At 43.8% G+C, this 19,950-nt stretch overlaps 2 protein-coding genes across 3 annotated transcripts in view; both read left to right on the top strand.

The window, feature by feature from the left end:
* The window catches only part of LOC129331143 (uncharacterized oxidoreductase ZK1290.5-like), a 98,187-nt gene extending 93,149 nt beyond the window's left edge, over window positions 1-5,038 (top strand). Inside the window, exon 7 of one of the 2 annotated variants that reach the window (XM_054981522.1) lies at window positions 3,588-5,038. In XM_054981522.1, coding sequence (XP_054837497.1) covers window positions 3,588-3,689 — 102 coding nt within the window. In that variant the 3' untranslated portion in view covers window positions 3,690-5,038. The remainder of the gene's footprint in view (window positions 1-3,587) is intronic. The other variant, XM_054981523.1, reaches the window with a different exon arrangement.
* A 6,586-nt stretch (window positions 5,039-11,624) lies between these two features.
* On the top strand, window positions 11,625-19,517 carry S1PR1 (sphingosine-1-phosphate receptor 1). The gene is made up of 2 exons (XM_054979729.1): window positions 11,625-12,038; window positions 15,506-19,517. The coding sequence occupies exon 2, from the start codon at window positions 15,652-15,654 to the stop codon at window positions 16,789-16,791; it is 1,140 nt and encodes a 379-aa protein (XP_054835704.1). The 5' UTR covers window positions 11,625-12,038; window positions 15,506-15,651; the 3' UTR covers window positions 16,792-19,517.
* Window positions 19,518-19,950: the final 433 nt, after the last annotated feature.

The following is a 19,950-nucleotide window of genomic DNA, read 5'->3' as shown; positions in this document are numbered from 1 at the left end:
TAACCTTTGCTGTTCAGAGTAGATTTTTTAAAAACCCACAAAAATATCCAGCCCTTAATCAGTCTGGATTATGGTACAAAAGAAATTTTGAAGCTGAAGCGAATTGCTAGTTCTGCACTGCACATTGGGAGTGAGCATGGATGGGTGCAGAGTTAAATGCTAGAGGCTCAGGAGGGCTGGCCTTCTACTGCTAGCTTCACATTGGCTAGCCAGCAAATGGGGAGGAGCTATGTGACATCACACCACTCCTCCATGGATACAGCCCTGGCATTTCACCCAAGTATGTAGAGGAGATGTAGGTGGAGTGGTGTTGTATATGCCCAGCAAATGATGGGGCAGGATACGGACTTTTAGGTTGAGCAATGAGCTTGGATTATAGTAGCAGAACTCTCTTTTTTTTCCTCTTTTTTTTCTTCCGTATCTAAGAATATGGTAACTTGCCCTCTAGGAATTTGAGTCAGAAATTCTCCTGAATAATTTTTATAGAAGAATCTAATGCCGTTCACTTATAGTTATATAAATGCAGCTTCAGTGGTGATGGGAAGAGGCAGTTGGTTCTCCAAATGTAGAGGAAACAAATGAGCAGGCTCAGAGTGCTGTATGTGTTCATCTCCTAGAGAATGGTACTGTTGAAATTGATCTGGACTGAGGGGAAAAAGCAGAAGAGTATGCCACATTTCTTTGTCACTGTATGTGCAATTTGTAGGGCACACTGATTCCGTCGTTCGAAACCAATCAAAACACATATTTTGGGAGCTTGGGAGCATCCAACACTCCTTGGACACTGCTGCAACTGCAAGTTTCCAGTATAAACTTTGCCTGTTTTCAGCCTATTAGAGCATCATTGTGAGCTACTTTATTTTTCTTTGAGTCACTATTTTTTAGCATGTTTGCTGTGCTGAAAGTTTTTGTGCAATAATGACATTTTGTAGTTGATATGTCTAAATATCTTATTTGTATAGACTTTTTTTCATCTTGTGAACCATGAAACAGAAATTAGAACATTTGTTTTAAAGGTAAAGCCTTTAAACGCAAATTTAAATGGGACATACTTAAGCCATGGTATGGATGTTTTTCTTCCTTACTAATAGATGAAGGTTTTTAAATGTATGTTTTTCAGAGCCAGTTCGTACATTACTTGTTGGAAGAGAAGGATTCAGCATTGTCCCTTTCCTCAAGTTTCAGAGGGGGACAAACCAAAGAGTTAGAAAGATAGAGAGGTCAGGGCACTCTGTTTACTGCTTTGACTGTCCTTTGATATGTAGATTGCTATTCTCAGGATTTCCTCCTCCTGACTTCCTCTTTCTCACCTCTTCTCTTCCTGGCTTTGTTCCAGGCAACATTTCTCACCTTTCCTCCCTCCATCTTGCAAGCATGGATGCAGGACTTGTCCCAGCATCCATGCCCATCCTTAGACTAGATAGATAGTTAGGATCTGTCTCTCCTCTTTTCCTATCAGAGTATGGAATTCATACAATAAAGAACTCTTATTTCCTTTCTAAATATAAGCATGTGTATCCTTTGTTATATTCTCTCCTGCACCCACACCAGCTAGCAGAACCAGCTCACAACCACCTATAATCACTCTTCCTCTGCTAAACAATAGACTCTGCTAATGGCACAAACATGGAATCCTTTAATTAGGTTTCTGGGGCCAACATACGATTTATTTATCATTACTTTTGTAAAAATATTGCTGCAGACTCTCCCCCATCACTCTGGCTCTCAAGCTGCCTTGGAAACATGATTGGGTGGTGTAGCTAGGTCCCATAAATGGATCCCCCCTCCCCCAGCAGTCACATATATTCATAGGGACAGCTGACGACCAATGCGATCCTCATAATCCATGTGATATGGATACAGCATGAGAATTTTAAAATCAGCTTTATTGTTACAACCATAGCACAAAGGTAACATAAATTGGACACCAGTCAACCATTTTGGAAGCTTGAGTACGATTTGTAATCTCCATGACCAAAACTAAGTCTATCTGCTAAACAAATTGGAAGTCAATGTAAGTGGAACAAGACTGGAGTGATAAAGTCTCTACAACCCACTCCAGTCAACATTCTGGCAACAGCATTCTGTATCAAGTGTAATGAGCAGTCTGCCAGCTGTTATGAAGAACAACAAAATAGCCTACCTATGCATATTCCCAGTATTATTCCTGCTTGTGGAGACATAATTTCTAAGTCTGTGTGTCATGGGCTAGGACAGCCCAAGCAGAGTTGTCCAAGTCTGGTCTGAGGTCAGAGCACAAGTCCAAAGCCAGAAGTGAGTACAAAGTCCGAAAGCCAAGTCAGGAGGTCTGTAGGTCAGTTACCAGTCAGAGTAAGGGCGATCCAGAAACAAGATCAAGGCACAGTCTAGGGGTCACACGGCAAGGCAAGATTCAGCAGAGTGGTCACAGTCAGAGCAGGATTCTGCCGTATTTGCTTCCATGCCTCCTGGTCTTATTTATTTATTTATTTCAAATTTGTATTCCGCCCTCCCCGCAAGCGGGCTCTAACAACATATCTTCTGTGGCTGGGTTTTATAGACAGGCTGGGCTTGCAGCCAGCTGCTTGGGAGCTATCCTATGCTCACTCCTCATCGCTCTCAACAAGCAGCTGGCATCTGGCTAGGAGGCATGCACTTTGCCGCCTCTCCTGCAGCTCCACATGCTGCTTTTGTCTGCGGTGCTCTCTGGGTGAGGCTGGAGGTTTGGGCATCCTTGGCTGTGCTTCACCAGTGGTGTTGGAGCTGGAGAGCATTGGTACCTTTGACTCAGCTGCTGACTGAGGACTTTGGACAACTGGTGGCTGGGCTTCACCGGCGGTGTTGGAGCTGGAGGGTGTTGGTGGTGTTGGAGCTGGCTCAGCTGCTGGCTGTGTGATTAGCCAGCAGCTGTTCTTCCTGATCACCAGCTTCTGCTGAGTCAGGGCTGACTACACGGAGCTCCTCTCCTTCTGAGGAGTCCTCACTTTCAGTGAGCCCAGACTGGCCCATGACACTATGAATCACAGTGATTCAATTCATATAGTGCCACTACTGCCACTAGTGAAGACATGTTATAGTGTGACTTCTGGCTTTTGGAGAATGCCAACGAAACCTGGACATTAGTTGCACTAATCTTCCCCTCATTGATCTTGTCCATATGTCTGCTTTAGAGAAGACAGCAACTCAAACATCAAGTTTTCTATTGTGATAGGACACTGTTAGATTCTGCTGTCCTAAGTGGAATTTTTCCTGCTTAGAATAGTTGGGGTGGTTGGTTACAAGCTTGCTTCAAAACAATGACCTTAGCAGTGAATGATGTGTTAGTCGGGCTTTGCTTGTTTATTTATGCCCTGTCTTTCTGCTAGTAGGCACTCAGAGCTTCTTGCCTTCAAAAACCTTTGAGGGGTGGCAAGGTCGCTTGTGACTTGACGGCACTAGATGATTATGTTATAACAACAGAAAAATTTGCAAAACTTTTTTCTAGGAAGAAAAGTTGGACGAGCAGCAACCTTTCACACTATCTTCAATGCTGTAAAAACTACTATCTTTCTGCCATCCAAGAATGAATGGATATTTTAATTAACATTCTCCTTCTTTGTTCTTTTCAGGTCTTTGATTTTAATCTGGAAGAGGAAGACATGGAATTTTTAGACTCCATGAACATCAACAAAAAACTGATTCATCTTACCTACCCATTGTGGAAAGGATAGTCTTAAAGATTATACTTGCAAATGTCAGTTACTCAAACCATCATCTCTGACCAGTTCCAAGCCTTTCTCCATCAACCTGCTTAATGCATTCAAGAGTTGCAGTGAATGACGTTGTTGAATACTGCATGCACAAGCCTCTTGTTCTCTTATTAACAAATTATTTAGGTAATCAAATGTTCTCATCTCCAGATCTCACTAAAATATCATTTTGAAAAGTTATGAATCATTCATCAGACCAACCAGATCTGAATAAAAATTATATTGTTGAAGACTGAAGGCCTCTTACAGGCATTTGATTGTGGGACTGTGTGAGGAAGATGGAGTTTGCCACTAGAAATTAGCAGTTCTGGTTAATTTAAGGTCTTGGGTTGTGCACAAAAGTAACAAAATTATTTTATAACCAGATGATATTAAATCACTGAAATTTAATTTTATGGGTAACCAAAGTATTTAAACCAATAGTTTTGCTTTTTATTCAAAATTCTTCTTAAAAGCAATGAGCTCAATCAAACAATTTTCCACCAGCAGAAAGAAAGGGTTTTTTTTACTTTCCCTTCTCCTATTGTGGATCTCAATTCACCCATTCCTGCTATTCCTGAGGATTCCTTGTGTCCCAGAAGCATTATTTTAGGAAGTTCACATGGTTGCAGTGGGAGGGGGGAAGGCAGGAAAATTATGTTCTTCTGAGGAGACCCCGCCCCCTCCTTTGTGGCCAGTTACCTCTGGATCCAACCCAACAGGTACATTCAGCCAGGATTCAGATATTTGCCTTTTAACAAATATCTAAGAAAAAAGTTTCTCAGTGACTATAGGAGGTGCACAATCCCAACCCTGCTACAAGCATTTATACCTCAGTATCATGCTCTGCACCATAATTCAGGCAAGGAGAGACACAGCAGTTACCACCATTTCTGTCAGGGCAGGGCAGCACCTCACTATGCTATATTTTGCTAAAGGGTAGAAGGGCATCTCTTTCCTGATACCCTTATTTCCTCTGGCAAAAAACAAGCAAGATGCTGGGAAGATGACTGAGAGATAATGGTGGGCAGGTGGATGGGTAGAAGGTGACCTTGAATTGTGTGCTGTCTGTGATTGGTTTGAGGGCCCACACCCACTACTGCTACTGGGAGCCTTTCCCCTAACAGGCTGCATCATGAAGAAACAAGTGTTTGAACTGGTGGAGACATGTGGTGGCTCTTTTTCGATAGTACGTGGTGCTTCAGCATTTAGTGGTATAACAGCTGTTGAACAAACTCAACAAATCTCTTGAGATCCATTGTACAATTGAAGGATGATGTTGACATGTATAACGTTGATTTTACATTTCTATAAATAGATGCAAATTTCAATTTTTCTGCTGACTATACAGAGTGAATTTACTGAATATTTCATGTAACCGCTTCAAATATGCCATCATTTTAGTATAACACCACAGTGGTCCCAGTTCACATTTCTGTTTTTCCAAGTGACGCCTTGCAGTTCTCTGAACTCTTCCTCTTCTGAGCAACTTTAAGTATCCAAGTTCCCTGTGGAATGACCACATCTAAGTCATGGTGGTTCCAGAACCAGCTCTGAGGGGTCTTTTTCTTTACTTCTTTTGTTTAAGGAATAAGTGTGGTTTTGCCTGTCATGGCTCAGATGACTAAATCTATAAGTGAAGTGGTATTGTGGAGTATGGAACTGCTCAAAACAGAGAGACTGGAGAAAGGAACTGGGGAGGGTAAAGCGGGGAAAGGGTTTTGTGACCTGGGTTCATTGCCTACCTTTGGTCCAAGAGACCTGTATTTGAAGATGTGGGTCTGCTGCTGTCACATATAGTTTGGATACACGGGGAAGGGGGGCAGATACTGTGATTCAAGACTGTGATGCCATGATTCAAAGAATGTTATCCTGCCTTTCATCTATTACTGGCTCTGCCGGGAAGCTGGGAAACAACCTTGAGAGCATATAAGAAAATAAAAAAGGTGGACTGCCAAGCATGTGAAGAATGACTTTCCCACACTGGTGAAAAACGACAATCCCCATACATCTTTAATGAGAGAAGAGAGTTTCCAGCATGTAGGGATGCCCCCGCCCACAGGCACATGGATATGAGCAGAAGAGAGGACTTCTTTTTAGGCTGCACCATGGCAAATCTGAATTTGAGCATGCAGGAAATGTCCCCACCCAAGCCTTGCTAAGAGAATCAGAAATGAGGCTGCCCTCCTCACTTAGGCCTCTATGGAACTGACGGCCAAGTTCATACAAACAATTACTACAAAGGTGGTTGTGGGTTTTCCGGGCTGTTTTCCGGAAAACCCACAACAACCATCGTTCTCCGGCCGGAGAAGCCTTCGACAATACAATTACTACAAAGCTGTAATCAAATCTTAACTCTTATCTCTCACTAAGAATGCTTTCACACAACCATAACAGCATTAGGTACTTCCAAAGAGGTTACATAGAACTTCCCACTTAAGACTTGAAAAACAAAAATACCTAAGCTCTTTTCGCCCAGGAGGATCATGTATACCAAAGTTAATTTTAGTGAAGATAACCTAGAAGTAGTCTTAGTTCTGCATTCTGTAATACGTCTGTACTCTCTGTGGAATCTTGGAAATGGGTATGCTATTTAAAAAGGAGTTAAAACCCTCTCTGGATTAAAAGTTGCATGAGTTATACTGGAGACCTATGCAGAGTTATCCAAAAGCCATTGAAACCAATTAGATTAATGTAATTCAGCATATTTATATACTCATACAGAATTTGCAAACTATTCATAGTAAAAGATGCCTACTTTCTCTTGCAGTTACTTCTACAGGAGTATTTAATGCCATTTGCCTTCATCCAGATAAATGTAGCTTCATTTTTTTTCAAGTCATAATCACAGGTTAAATTTTAGGCAAGTATCTAAAATTTAAATCTATACTCCATTACCATTTTTTTAAAATCATTCCATCTCCTCTAATTACTCTGACATACCGTCTCGTCAAAGCAGGATACATACGTTTCAGAAAGAAAGGAACATGTTGTTTGTTTTCAAAGCCTGTTAGCTCACTTCCTTTCAGTAGTCTATAAATTAGCTGAATTAAATAAGGCTCCAGGTTAAAATGTGCTGCCTGTGATTGTGAGGCAGTAGCCACAGGGGTATGTATGTAAAGCTCAGATCAGTGTGTCATTCTCCAAGCCTTCTCTCTGACGGTTGCACTTTAACGGTTCCCTTATTGTGTTCTTCATATGACTAGTCAAAACACAAGTATTTGTGGTCCAGAGCTGATACGTATTTGCCACTGCAGTCTTATCTGAGTCATTCAGAAAGGGGTGTGGAGGCAATTGATACTGGATTGTTAGGGGAAAAAATAAAAACATAATCAATACACGGTCTTGCACTTTTTTGATAATGCTAACTGTCAAGAAACATTCACAGGACAGCCTGACCATTTAACGGAACAGATGTTTCCAGCAGAATCCCGTGTGATATTACGAGCATGTGGTTGTGCTAGTCTGTTGTGCCAAGTGATGAGATGTTGCGCCTTCCTAGTTTCTTAGCTACCCTGATGGTTGATGGTGAACATAAGGGTGATTGCTTTACTGGTCATGTATGGCCAGTCACACTAGCCTTTGGGTGAAACTAGATGAGACAAAGATCACACATCTCCCACCATATTTCAAATGTAAATTTGAGGAGTGTGCAGGTGTACTTTGGGATAGGAAGTAGAGAGTTTTGTCTGTCGCAATTACTCTCCCTTTATCCTGGGGCTCAATTACTGAGTTCCCAGCAGGGCTTTCTTTTACTCATTCGTTCTTTCTAACATCACCCATGCCAGGGACCTGATGGGGATTGGAGGGCAGGGGGTTGGTTAAGTTAAGCGCTCAGAAGTGGGGAAAGGCAGATGCCCATTTTTTTCTTTCAAGGCCATTAGCAGTGGTGGGAGAACTATATGGCCATGGAAGGATTCAACATCCTCTCCCATTTGCGGGCATACCTGGAATGCACATTTCATAAATGTTGGGAGGTCCAATCAGGGATGTCCCTGGAGCTCATCAGTCTTCTTGACCTTTTAATCTAAAAATTAGACAGAGAATTAAAGGAACAGTTGGTTGACTGATTGAAGCTACTTGAGAATGAGTAATCCCTGCTGCTTTGCTTCTCACCTACACAATCCATGATCTGTTTGTAAATAACAGATAGTACAAAAATGAAGAGCAATCACTGGCACCTTAAAAATTTAACACATTTTTATTCTAGTATCAGCTGATATAGACTGGAGCCCACTTTCTCAAACGCCTGTAGTGGGTTCTTGACAGATGTGTACAGACATACAAAAAAGCAGGGACCCACAAGGATTTGTGGAGGGGATCTGATTACCCCTCCCCCAGAAGCCCCCATTTCTTTCCTTTCCCCCGAAGCCCCCATAGCCTCCTCCTTTTTCCTGCTTCCTTCCCTCCCCCTACCTATCTGGCCCTGTCTTCAGCTTTCCCTCCTTCCCTCCCTCTGGCGGTCTCTGCCTGGGGAAGCCATGGTGCAGTTGCACAGCGAGGAACCTGCAGGGACTGCTGAGGGGTACCTCACTTCTCTTTGTACCCCCTTCCCCAAATTATTTCCTCTTTCATACCTCCTAGCAACCCTCATACCCTCACCTTTCTCTTCTTCCTTCCCTGCTTCCTTCTCTCCCTCACCAGTGAACCTACCCTTTATCTGTCTGCTATCTTCAACTAGATTTATTATTTACTTCATTTATATCCTGCCTTTCTCCAAAATGAGAACCAAAAGCAGCTTAGAGCATTCTCCTTTCCTCCATTTTATCCTCACAACTATCCTGTGTGGTTCAAAGGACAAAACGGCCCTGGAAATATCCCCGTTCCCTTCCCCTGCCTTTTACTGACAGAAACTAAGACTTATAGGCTGACAATACTGTTGTGGTTACTTAACAACAGCCACTGAGGGAGTTGTTTGTAAAGCTACAGGTGCAGCTTCTATTTTTGGAGGGGGAGGGTTAATCCCCCCCCCTTGATTTTTTAAATTTCATATTTTTCTGCAAGTCTGGGGCTTTTCTCAGGTTTATAGGAAGATCCATTTGTTCATTGTTCCAATTTCTGGATCTAAGTATCCACAGATGGGGTTGAGAATTAGATATATTGATGATGATAAACACACACACAAAGATTAAGAAAAAGAATTGTAAACAGCAGGGTCAAAGGGTCAAGCAATGCAAGAAGTATACGGTGAGGTGTTGTTTTTGCTGCAACAAACTAACACATCCACCCTTCCGAAAATATTACAAAATACCACACATTTCCAGTAAACTGCATCCTATAAAGCTACCCTAGAATTTTCTACCACTGGGGCAAGTTGAAGAGAATAAAAGTATAAAACTGGAACTTTCAGTTCAATCAAGTAGTAATGCTACATTTTTGCTGGGTGCATTCCAGAAAGTCCAGAATGGCTACTGAAGAGGGAGACAAAAGGCAGCTTTAGGGAGCCATTTCTGATGCTGCTGCAGGTTTACTAGAGGTAATATGAGGTATTTCAGCAAAATATTCTCCTTAGGAAGGAGAGTGCCTCACCTTCCACCACTTGAGTCTTTGATACTTCCACCTACCTTGCAGTTTCCTTTCCCTGTGCTCCATTTGGGAGGGAGGTGGATTTGTAACAATGATGACCAGATGTAAATGAGGATCAACAGACCCATACAGGCTTCCACCTGGAGTAGAATAGAGGCCATGGGTCTACTTTTTGTGCCAAGGAAGAAATTCTGGCCTTTTATCTCTTCTTGCATTAGCTTTGAGGAGGTAAAGTCCAGAGCATAGTGGTCAACCTTTCCTGATCTGCGGCCTATCATTTACCCTCCCCAGACAACAGCATGGAATCTAATAAGTAAGCACCTCATAGTCACATGACGGGGAATTAAGAGTTATCATCTTACTGATCACATAAAGGCTGGAGCTGGGGATAGGAAACATCATTGCAAGGGTCAGTCATGGCAAAATCCATTCCACCACTGCGTATCTTGGCCTCACGATCCCGATGCTCCTCTGTCACCCATCAGGCGACACTCTGTAATCCCCCGAGGGTTCCAACTGAAGACCCATGGGCCCTAGGGGGTCTGGCTGTGAACCGTCACTCATTCATGCTTTGTTTGGTGGTTATAGCTGTCAGCACACTCCTAAACAGACTGTGGGTGGGAATGGTAGGACCCCCCCCAATTTTCATGGGCAGTGAGGGTGACCACCTTCCTTCTCCATGCAAGGTAAGGCCATGGGTTTAGAGGAAAAGAAGGATCCCCTACTTCCATTAACTAATATCGAATGCCACAATAATTCCACATTCCAAATATGGAGAATAGCTGGGACTGGAGAAACGTAACAGTTCCATTCCTTTATACTACCCACTTCTTCCACCACTGCCACCCTAACCATGCTGGGCTTTAGAATAACTCAGAGCTTAGTAGTACAGCTGGTGGACAACAGCCTGGCTGCATAGACGGGGAAAGGGTGCAGTCTTTGACCATTTCTGAGCATCCATACATGACCAGCAACAAGTTAGTTACTATTGAATGATCCCTGTTCAAAGATCTGACACCAGTTTGAGCAACCTGCGTGGCTTTTCTCCTGCTTTCCCCTTCAGTGCTTGCTTGCTTGCTGAGGATCATTTAACACATTAATTTCCTGGGAATTTCTCTTCTTTTTTTGTCCTGGTATATTCATACAGGGGGACGAGGTGGCAGAAACCTGCAGTAGTGGAATGGACTGTATCACTTGAGATGACAGATGGAGCACCACATTTTGGAATACTTACTTATGTTAAAACTCCTTACAAACAAAACCAGCATAGCAAACAGAAAGGGGGTAGAACCTTTCTCCCTGCTGTGCTAGTTTTCTCTCTGTGAAAACTTTTTTAATGCAAAAGGATATTCAGAGATGGAATCCAGAGCCGACTGTCTGCAAAGGTACACTCAATTACCTGCCATTTTATCATTCTTACCACCTAACTTTCTTGCATGTGGGAACCAGATTTCAGCGAGGATCCAGGAAGTCCCTTGTCTATGCTTCAGCAACAAGCTACCTCAGTCACAGATGGCCAGTGTGGGACAGATGATACATACTCCAGGCAGCAGCAATTTTTGACACACTTGAGCAGGAGCAAGTGAGCCTGTAGTTATGAGTTAGATATCCCCTCTCGCCTCTTTCCAACATTGCAATGGTGCTTTGTTCTCTGGCTCAGTAAGTGCCATACGGGAGAGAGTTAAGTAGATTCCATTCTTCCAGGCAGCTGTTTTTAACTTTTTAAAAAAGCAATAGATCCAGTTACAGATCTTCCACTGTTTCCCCTACTCTGGCTGATGCAGGAATCAGGGAGTCACTGGTTCAAATCTCTCCCCTGCAAAGAACTCATTAGCTTCCCCCCACCCTCTCCTGCAATGTGAGGATAACATTTTCCATGTCATCACATTACATTGCGACTTTGAACACTTCAAAGAAGTGCTAATTATTATTATTGCACACACTGCATTTTCTTTTGCCCTGTTCTATGCAAGTATTTCTTTCATGTATAAAATCCGTGATTCTTTTTGAAGCAAGTAAGATACACACATAACACAAAATGTGGCAGGAGGGGACAAAGATACCCTTCGCCTTTCTTGAATGCAGTTTGCTCAGGGCCTGCGACTAAAGGCACAACAACGGTCTGCTTGGAGAGCTGGAGACCCTTTTTGGTGAAAGGCGACCTCTGAGGAGCTGCGCAGGCCCGGCAGGCGGTGATTTCGCTCGACTGTGAAAACCGTAAAGGCGGCGAGGCGAGCCAAGAGACTTGGGGAATATCCTCAGGCAGGGCCTCCCCTTCCCTCCGGCCGGCAGTTTCGAAGCCGCTGGTGCCCTTTCTTCCACCTCCCCCTTCCATGTGCGCCCGCCCCACATAAAAACCCCGCCAGGGAGCAAACGAGCCAGACAGAACTTCGCCAGCCACCGGAGGGAGAGAAGGAAACAGGTGCTAACCCTGCCTCGGCCACGCCCGGCACTAGACTCCCGCCCAAGAGTCACCCAAGCGGGCCCTTAAGCAAGACGAGCCCCGCGGAGTTGCGCCAAACACCTCGCGCGCTGTTCTGCGTGCCTTTGCAATCTCGCGCGCGCCTCGCCGCCTCCCCAGACCGACCTCCGCGCAAGGCTCCTCAGGAATAAAACGGAGAGCCGCTTGAGCAGACCCCGGGCGCGGGGTGGGGGGTGAGAATAGGAAACTCGAGGGGTGGAGACCACTGTGGCGAGAGGAAACGGTTTAAATGAACTACGAAGGCTTTGTTATGCAAGTGTGGTAGCAAGATGTGAAGCCGGGACTATGCGGTGCTCTTGAGAGACGCTTCCTGCCTCCGCGAGGTAAGAACTGGGGAAGGGGCTTCGGCGGGAAACTCGTAGCCAGAGAATTCTGCACGTTATCGCTTTAGGTGCACTCCTCGAGTGTAAGGAGCGAATACTTTAAACACGTGTGCTGTGCTTGGCGAGGAGCTGTAACTCCTTGATGGGTACGCTCTTTGAGGATTCGAGGAATTGCCTTTAAAATTAGCAGTGATTTTGAACTTTGCCACATCGCTGTTTTGGAAAGGACGTGCCTGTTGTTGACAAGTTGTCAAGGGGGGAAAGCAGTGTTTCACCCGGACTCGATAATGGGGTATGGCATAAAGTTTATCTAGAGTAGCCGATTTCGCTGAAATGTTGCAGATGCAGAATAGTCGTTTCCCGTGTGGTTGATGATAACTAACAACTGAATGCTTGAACTGATATAAATATTTTCCTGTGGTGAGTGATTTCTGAAAGCTGGTCCAAATATGGATCCCATGATGCTTCAGAGATCCAGGAGCGTTTTTTACACATACATGGTGCTTCAGGTGGGTAGCTGTGTTGGTCTGCAGTCAAAGAGGTCCATTAGCACCTTACAAAACCAACTAGGTTTCCAAGGCACGTTAGAAATCTAGTTGGTCATTAAGGTGCTATTGGACTGAGATCTTGAACCTCCATGGAGTAAGTTTGAGGATGAAGATGAGAATCTAATGCAAATAATGAAATGGAATGCAGATATTTTCCCTGTTTGTGTGGAGAGCACAGGAGAACTTGGGAGATGAAGATTTTCTAGGGTTAGGGGTTTTTTTAATGCCCAGAACTAGTGATAGCATATTCAGAGAGAAATACAGGTGATGAAAGGCTATGCAAGTTTTCTGCATGGATCATTCCCATCAGAGTTGCCTGAACCTACTTGTCACCTCCCAAGTTGGATGATACCTGAGAAGAAAGTTGTGTCTGAACATGATTCAGTAGCATTAATTTGGTGCTGGGCTTGGTTTCCCTTTACAGACATGTTGCCCTTCTTGTAAGGGAAAGCCAAGGTGAGCACAGCTTGAAAAGGAAGGAAGGGATATATGAGCCATGCAAGATCTCAGAAGCTAAGCAGAGTTAGCCTTGGTTAATAACTGGATGGGAGACCTCCAACAAAGACCAGGGTTGCTATGCAGAGGCAGGCACTGGCAAACCACTTCTATTAGTCTCTTGCCTTGAAAGCCCCAGCAGGGGTCACTACAAGTCAGCTATGAATTGATGGTACTCTCCACCACCAAGCTTATTGGAGGATCAAGAGACAGGAGCTTTGTTCAGAACTCTGAGTTGCAATATATTGGGTCAGAAAGAAGTTGGGCTGGTTCTTGTTAGCTGGTTCTTTTGCCGCCTTGCATTAAAGAACCGCTTGCTTGAATCTTTTTGTCCTCGGCACTTATGACAAAAAATAGTCATGTTCCTTTCTGAGCTGGATAAGCTCATAGTCTGTTGCAAGGGTTTTGCTAACTAGATCAGTGGTCTTCAGGTCTTTCAGTTGTATTGTTTCTGTGATTCTTGCCTAGGCTAGAGCCCTTTTTTTCTGAATTTACCGTTATTATCATAGAATCATAGAGTTGGAAGGGGCCATACAGACCATCTAGTCCAACCCCCTGCCCAGTGCAGGATCAGCCTAAAGCATCTTTGACAAGTATTCATCCAGCCTCTTCTTGAAAACTGCCAGTGAGGGGGAGCTCGCCACCTCCCTAGGCAGCTGGTTCCACTTTTGAACTACTCTGACTTTGAAAAAGTTTTTCCTAATATCCAGCCGGTACCTTTGTGCATGTAATTTAAGCCTATTGCTTCGGGTCCTACCCTCTGCTGCCAACTGGAACAGCTCCTTGCCCTCCTCCAAATGACAGCCTTTCAAATGTTTAAAGAGAGCAATCATGTCCCCCCTCAACCTCCTCCAAACTAAACATTCCCAAGGCCCTCAGCCTTTCCTCGTAGGGCTCAGTCTCTAGACCCCTGATCATCCTCGTCGCTCATTAGGTATCTGCCATTCTAGTGCCGTGTGACACTGAAGGTGAGGACCCTAGACTTGTAGCCCAGCTTGGACTTTACTTCTGAAACTTGGTTTCAGAATGTGTGTGGCAGCCTGGGAATCCAGTCCTTTCCCATTCACCTGGATCTCCATGTTTAACACAGAGCAGTCATTTACACTTAGCCAGGTCATGTGCATGTGTCTGCTATTTCATTTCTGGTGTGTTTTGTACCTGCATGTACAATGTGATTTGGCACTCACAAAGGCATCTTAGGCTAAATCACTCCCATTCAGCTTAATTTCCAAACTGCAGCCTTGAACTCCTGGGATGAAGGCTGGGAAATAAACCTCCATTCCTAGATAGCTGAAGAAGTCTTAACTTGGTTTCCTCAATGGTTAATGACTTTATTCAGCATCGCAAGATACATAGTACCTCTTGCAAGCATATTGCTCTCTGTTCCATTCTGGGCAGTTTAGGATTTGCAGCCTTTGATTGTGTGTATAGGACACAAGTTACAAGCCGCATAAATCTCCATCATGTCAATGGGACCCAAAACTTTTTTTTGCTCCTAAGATCGCAGCCAAAGGCATTTGCCGTTGTTCTGGTCTGAACTGGAGCAATTTTCCTGTTTACCAGTTACGGAGCCTTGGAACCTGTTCAGGTTCTCATTTAATAATGGGAAATAATGAGGTCTTTCCTACAAAGCAATTCTAATGCAAATTTTACTTTTTTGCATATGCAGAACAAACGAGCCACTTTCCTTCTACAGCAAGAACCATCTAAACAGCAGGTTGTTTTTTGCATTAAGAACTTGACATTATTCAGTCTATAAAATGAGCTTTGGCTTTGTGTGGGATTAAGTGGAGATATTTTACAGCATTCAAAATCCAGAAGTTCTATGCAATTCCTACTTCTCTCTTTCTTGTGCATTTTGAAAAGTCATGGATTTTTTGGGTATATATTTAGGTTTAATTTAATTAGTTAATGTTTATATTCCTATTTTCTCCCTGGTGGGGATTCAAAGCAACTTGCAATATTGTTTCCTTCTTGGTTTTATCTTCAGAACAACACTCTGAGAAAGTGATTGGTCCAAAGTCACCCAGTAAGTTTGTGTGACAGACTGGGGATTTGAACCTGAGTCTCCCATATTCTAGTTTGATGTTCAGGCTATTGATGTATCAGGCTATTGGTCCACAACTCCTCCAGTGTTAGACCAGTGAAATTAAGACTCATGATGTTTTCATTCACATTGTCATCTGGGCTATCCAGATAGGTGACACTGTCTCAAATTTTTCTAGTTTCTGCTGATGCTGGATGCTGTTCAACAAATCATGAAAAGCTGTATTTCTGTCATTGGTGTAATCAGAGATATGTATAATACATAGTGAACATTCAGGATTTCATGTTTGAACTCTGAATATTGGTTTAGGATTTACAGTAAACTACAATGTTATGCTCAAATTAACTTTTGCATTGCCCTTGTCTCCTGTTTTTAAGGGCCGTGGCTTCTGAGGCTGCTCAGAAGGTGCTCGATGTTGGAGCCGAAGATATTTGGGTGGTGCAACGAGGGCAGCTGTTGAAGCTCCTGCTCTACCTTGCCACTTGAGGCAGCTGGCTGGAGCACAACCACCAAGGCTGGAACCATGGACTTTACCAGGGACCCCCATGTGAAGGTCCTTAACAGTGTCAATGACTATGTCAACTATGACATCATTGTCAGGCATTACAACTTCACAGGGAAGTTGAATGAGAAAGCAGAGAGTGGGATCAAAGCATCTTCGGTGGTCTTCATCATCATTTGCTGCTTCATTATTGTTGAGAACATCTTTGTCCTGCTGACCATCTGGAAAACCAAGAAGTTCCACAGACCTATGTACTATTTCATTGGTAACTTGGCCCTTTCGGATTTGCTGGCTGGGGTGGCTTACACGGCCAACATTTTATTGTCTGGGAGCAAGACCTACACCCTCACCCCTGCTCAGTGGTTTCTTAGGGAAGGGAGCATGTTTGTGGCACTGTCAGCTTCTGTGTTCAGTCTCCTGGCTATTGCCATTGAAAGGTATATTACAATGCTGAAAATGAAACTCCACAATGGCAGCAACAGTTTCCGTTCTTTCCTACTGATCAGTGCCGTTTGGGTCATCTCAGTGATTCTAGGGGGTCTCCCTATTATGGGGTGGAACTGCATCAACATCTTACCAAGCTGTTCCATTGTGTTGCCCCTCTACCATAAGCATTATATTCTCTTCTGCACCTCAGTGTTCACTGGCCTCCTGCTGTCCATTGTGGTCCTCTACTGCAGAATCTACATCTTGGTGAGGACTAGGAGCCGTAGGCTGACCTTTCGGAAGAACACTGTTAAAGCCACCAGGAGTTCAGAGAAGTCTCTGGCTCTGCTTAAGACAGTGATCATTGTTTTAAGTGTGTTTATTGTCTGTTGGTCTCCCTTGTTCATACTGCTTTTGCTGGATGTGAGGTGCAAAGTCCGGTCCTGCCCAATCCTCCTCCAGGCTGAATATTTCTTAGTTCTGGCAGTTCTCAACTCTGCTACAAATCCTATCATCTATACACTGACCAGCAAAGAGATGCGGAGGGCCTTTATCAAGATTGTATGCTGCTGTAAGTGTCCCGTCACGGACTCTGGGACCAAATTCAAGAGACCCATCATTGGAGGGATTGAGTTCAGCCGCAGTAGGTCTGATAATTCCTCCCACCCACAGAAAGATGAGGGCGACGCTCCAGAGACTATGATGTCTTCGGGTAATGTCACGTCGTCCTCTTAAGAGATGAGGCATGAGCACCTTGACATCAGACACACGGGAACAGTTTGGCTCACTTGTCTGCAAGCCAGAATGAGAAGGGCTGTGTGATAAAAAGGCAGTGGGATCCGTCTGAGCAGGGAAAGCGGCCAGGCTTACTTGGACGCAGTGTATGGCAATGCGGGGGGGGGGGGGGATCGTGATCCGGTAACATTTCCTCCCTGGAAGCTTGTGTCTTATTTTTGTCTTTGCACTGAGGCAACTTAGAGTTGGGTCAGGATTTAGTCATGAGATCTCTTAAGTAACTCTGCATGATGGAACACTGATGAATGGATACCTGTTGGGTGAAGGTCTGAGTGGAGAGCATCTTTAGTCCCCTGCCCACCTCCAAGCCAAATGTGAATGTTGGCAATCCCTGAAAGAGAGGTCTTGCCATAGTAAATGACAGCCCACCTCTCTATCTTGTTTACTGCACAGCAAGGAGAGCAAACATGTCAAGGTATTTGGGGCAGTATAAAGAAAATGTGCCTCAAGGTTGGTCAGGGTGCAAATGGCATCTTGGCATTTAACTTTCTGTAGAGGGCCAGTGAGTACTGGACAGGGAGATTGAGGACTCCAGCCTCATGCCAACTGATTTAACTGAACCTTACTGAATCTAATGGTAGGGGGTGTTCAGAACTATGTCATTGGCACTTTGGAGATGAACTGACAAACATGCTGCACTCAATATGGCACTTCAGCATGCAACAACCACCATCCTACTTACCCATGCAATAATCTTGTGACCCAGTTTAGACTCTTATCACTGGGTGACAGAGACTAACAGTGGATTCCTAAATCCTAGGATTTCATTGTAAGGCTCCTGGAGGCCTCTATGGTTGAAAAACGATAGGAATATGGGTCTTTTTACAGTCAAAGCCAACAATGCACCTTCTGCTACTATACCACAATCTGCATTCTTTTTATATCCTAAAACAGGAGTCCCCAAGGTGGCATCTATGGGCACCATGGTGCCTGCCAACACCTTTCACGGTGCCCACCAAGTGTGTTTAAAAACTGGGCCAGGCCAGATAGGACTTTTGCCCTGCAGGGCTTCTGATTGGCTGTGCAGATTTTTAACTGTTGCTTTGGCCGCAGCTGCCCCACAGCACAAGGATCTTCACTGTGTGACTGAAGGTAAGCTGTGTATATGCAAAAAAACCTCCCCATTTTAAAACAGTATATTCATTTTGAAAGGCATCCTCTTTAACCAGCTTCTGTCTGAGAGGTTGAAGACTTACTATTAGTTCTGTGTAACCTTACTCCCTTCCATTTCACGGCTGGCACCACCTCCTGCAACTGCCATTTTGTGGTTCTGCCCACTAACCTTTGTCAGCTTCCCAAAGCTGCCTAAAGGCTCAGAAAGGAGGGACCCCCCCATGTCCTAGAATGTTCATTATGATTAGGAGTTTTATTTCCCACATGAAATATTCTTTGTGTTAATTGAATGTAACTTTTATGGCATAAATTCTGCAATTCTCTGTTGTGTATATATGTACAAAGTATTTTTTCTAACTTCAGATAACTGGGTTGAATGTGTACAATGTGTATAACTCAACAAGCCTAGTGGCTGTGCTGCATTCAAAGCAGTAGTCTTCAAACTTTAGACTTGGGAGCCACCTTTCACCCAAACTGAGAAATTGGTCCAAATTAAAATATGTGTTTAGGGTAACAAGCTGCAAAGCAGAACAGCGGAGGTAATGTAACTTTTAACAGTGGTGTTGGAGAGTAATTTCAGCTGGTTCACTTGCCAAGGAGGGGTGGAAACAGCTTTGATTCTCACCCCCCAGTCACCTCTGCTACAGAAGAATACTAGCCCGCATGCCTCCTTTGTGTCTGGTTTTCCTTTCATGCACATCTGGGTGTGTGAGAGGGAGCTGAACAAAACAAAAAAAGAAAATGGTGGTGGCGGCTGCACCATTGGGGCAACCCCTTCTAAAGTCGGGTCACAACCCACTTACGGCTTCTAAATCCCCAAATGACCTAGAGCATTAGTATGGTAAGACTGTGCAGGATTGCTGAAACCAACTTATTAATGTATAAATATTGGTTGGATTTAGAATCGGTGGTTTTGTAAGATGGCTGATACCGTGTTTAGTATTTTCAGTGCAATTCTTTTTTAAAAAAACAAATAGTATTTAAAATGTTTCACCGTTGTACAATTTGCACATAGCTTTATTGACTTCTAAACATTAATAAACTGTGTTTGGGGTTTTTTGTACATGTTCTGTGACCTTTTTTGGCCATTACATTTTTATCCATGCATATAATACAACCAACCACTTGGAAAAGTCACTGAAAACCTTGTCATTATTTTTATTGTCAGTACACGGGTCAAAATTTGCCAATGTATCTGTACATAATGAACTTTGCTTTGCCTTCCCCAGTTTCCTTCTACAAGACAGCTTGCCACAGCTGTGCCTCCCATTGCTCCCCCTTGTCCCTCCCCCTCTACTGGAAACAAGCAATTTTGCCCTGCAACAGATAAGGATACCTGACAAGATTCTGGAATGGACAGTGCAAGAGGTGCAGTTTGGTTGTGACCTAACAACACTGATACAGGAAGATGCATAGCCTGTATTAGTGAAGAGTAGCACAAGAACGATGTGTGAGTGACAGAATTATTCATTTGGGATGTGCACTGAAGTTATTTTCATTTCAAAAAAATTTATTCAGATTCTTTGTGATCTGTATTAAAGGCATTAACATGGTTGCTGCATTTGTTTTTTGTCTCCATGGGCTTCAGTGGAAAACATGCTTCTGATTTAACTCACCAACAACAACCAACTGGTATGGATTTCTTAGGGGACAGTACCCTTCACCCAGGGAATCTGCCCTGCCAAAAATCAGGCAAATAACTGAGACCACCCCCATTTTGTGAGCAATGAAGACCCTTGTATTTGAATTGCATCACAGGGAGGTACAATTAATATTGGCATGTGAGTTATTCCTCCTTCCTAGGATTCTTTGGCAGGATGCTAGTTTTCCAACAAAATCGGAGCATGTGGCTGAGGGCTGCTAAATCTGCCCTCCCTAGTTATCCCGTTGTAATTTATGAGCAATTTAGAAATAACTGAAGGTGGGGGAGACAGGGTTTCAGTGCCCTCCTCCATCTGCTCTGCTTTTGCTTTAAAATAGACCTAT

This window comes from Eublepharis macularius, chromosome 5, assembly GCF_028583425.1.
Source record: "Eublepharis macularius isolate TG4126 chromosome 5, MPM_Emac_v1.0, whole genome shotgun sequence".
Classification (NCBI taxonomy): domain Eukaryota; kingdom Metazoa; phylum Chordata; class Lepidosauria; order Squamata; family Eublepharidae; genus Eublepharis; species Eublepharis macularius.
The sequence above is the reverse complement of the archived record's forward strand: the minus strand, read 5'-3'. Positions and strand labels throughout refer to the sequence as shown.

Excerpts from the sequence above, each read along its gene's own strand:
- S1PR1 (XM_054979729.1), top strand. The coding sequence starts at position 15,652 with ATGGACTTTACCAGGGACCCCCATGTGAAGGTCCTTAACAGTGTCAAT.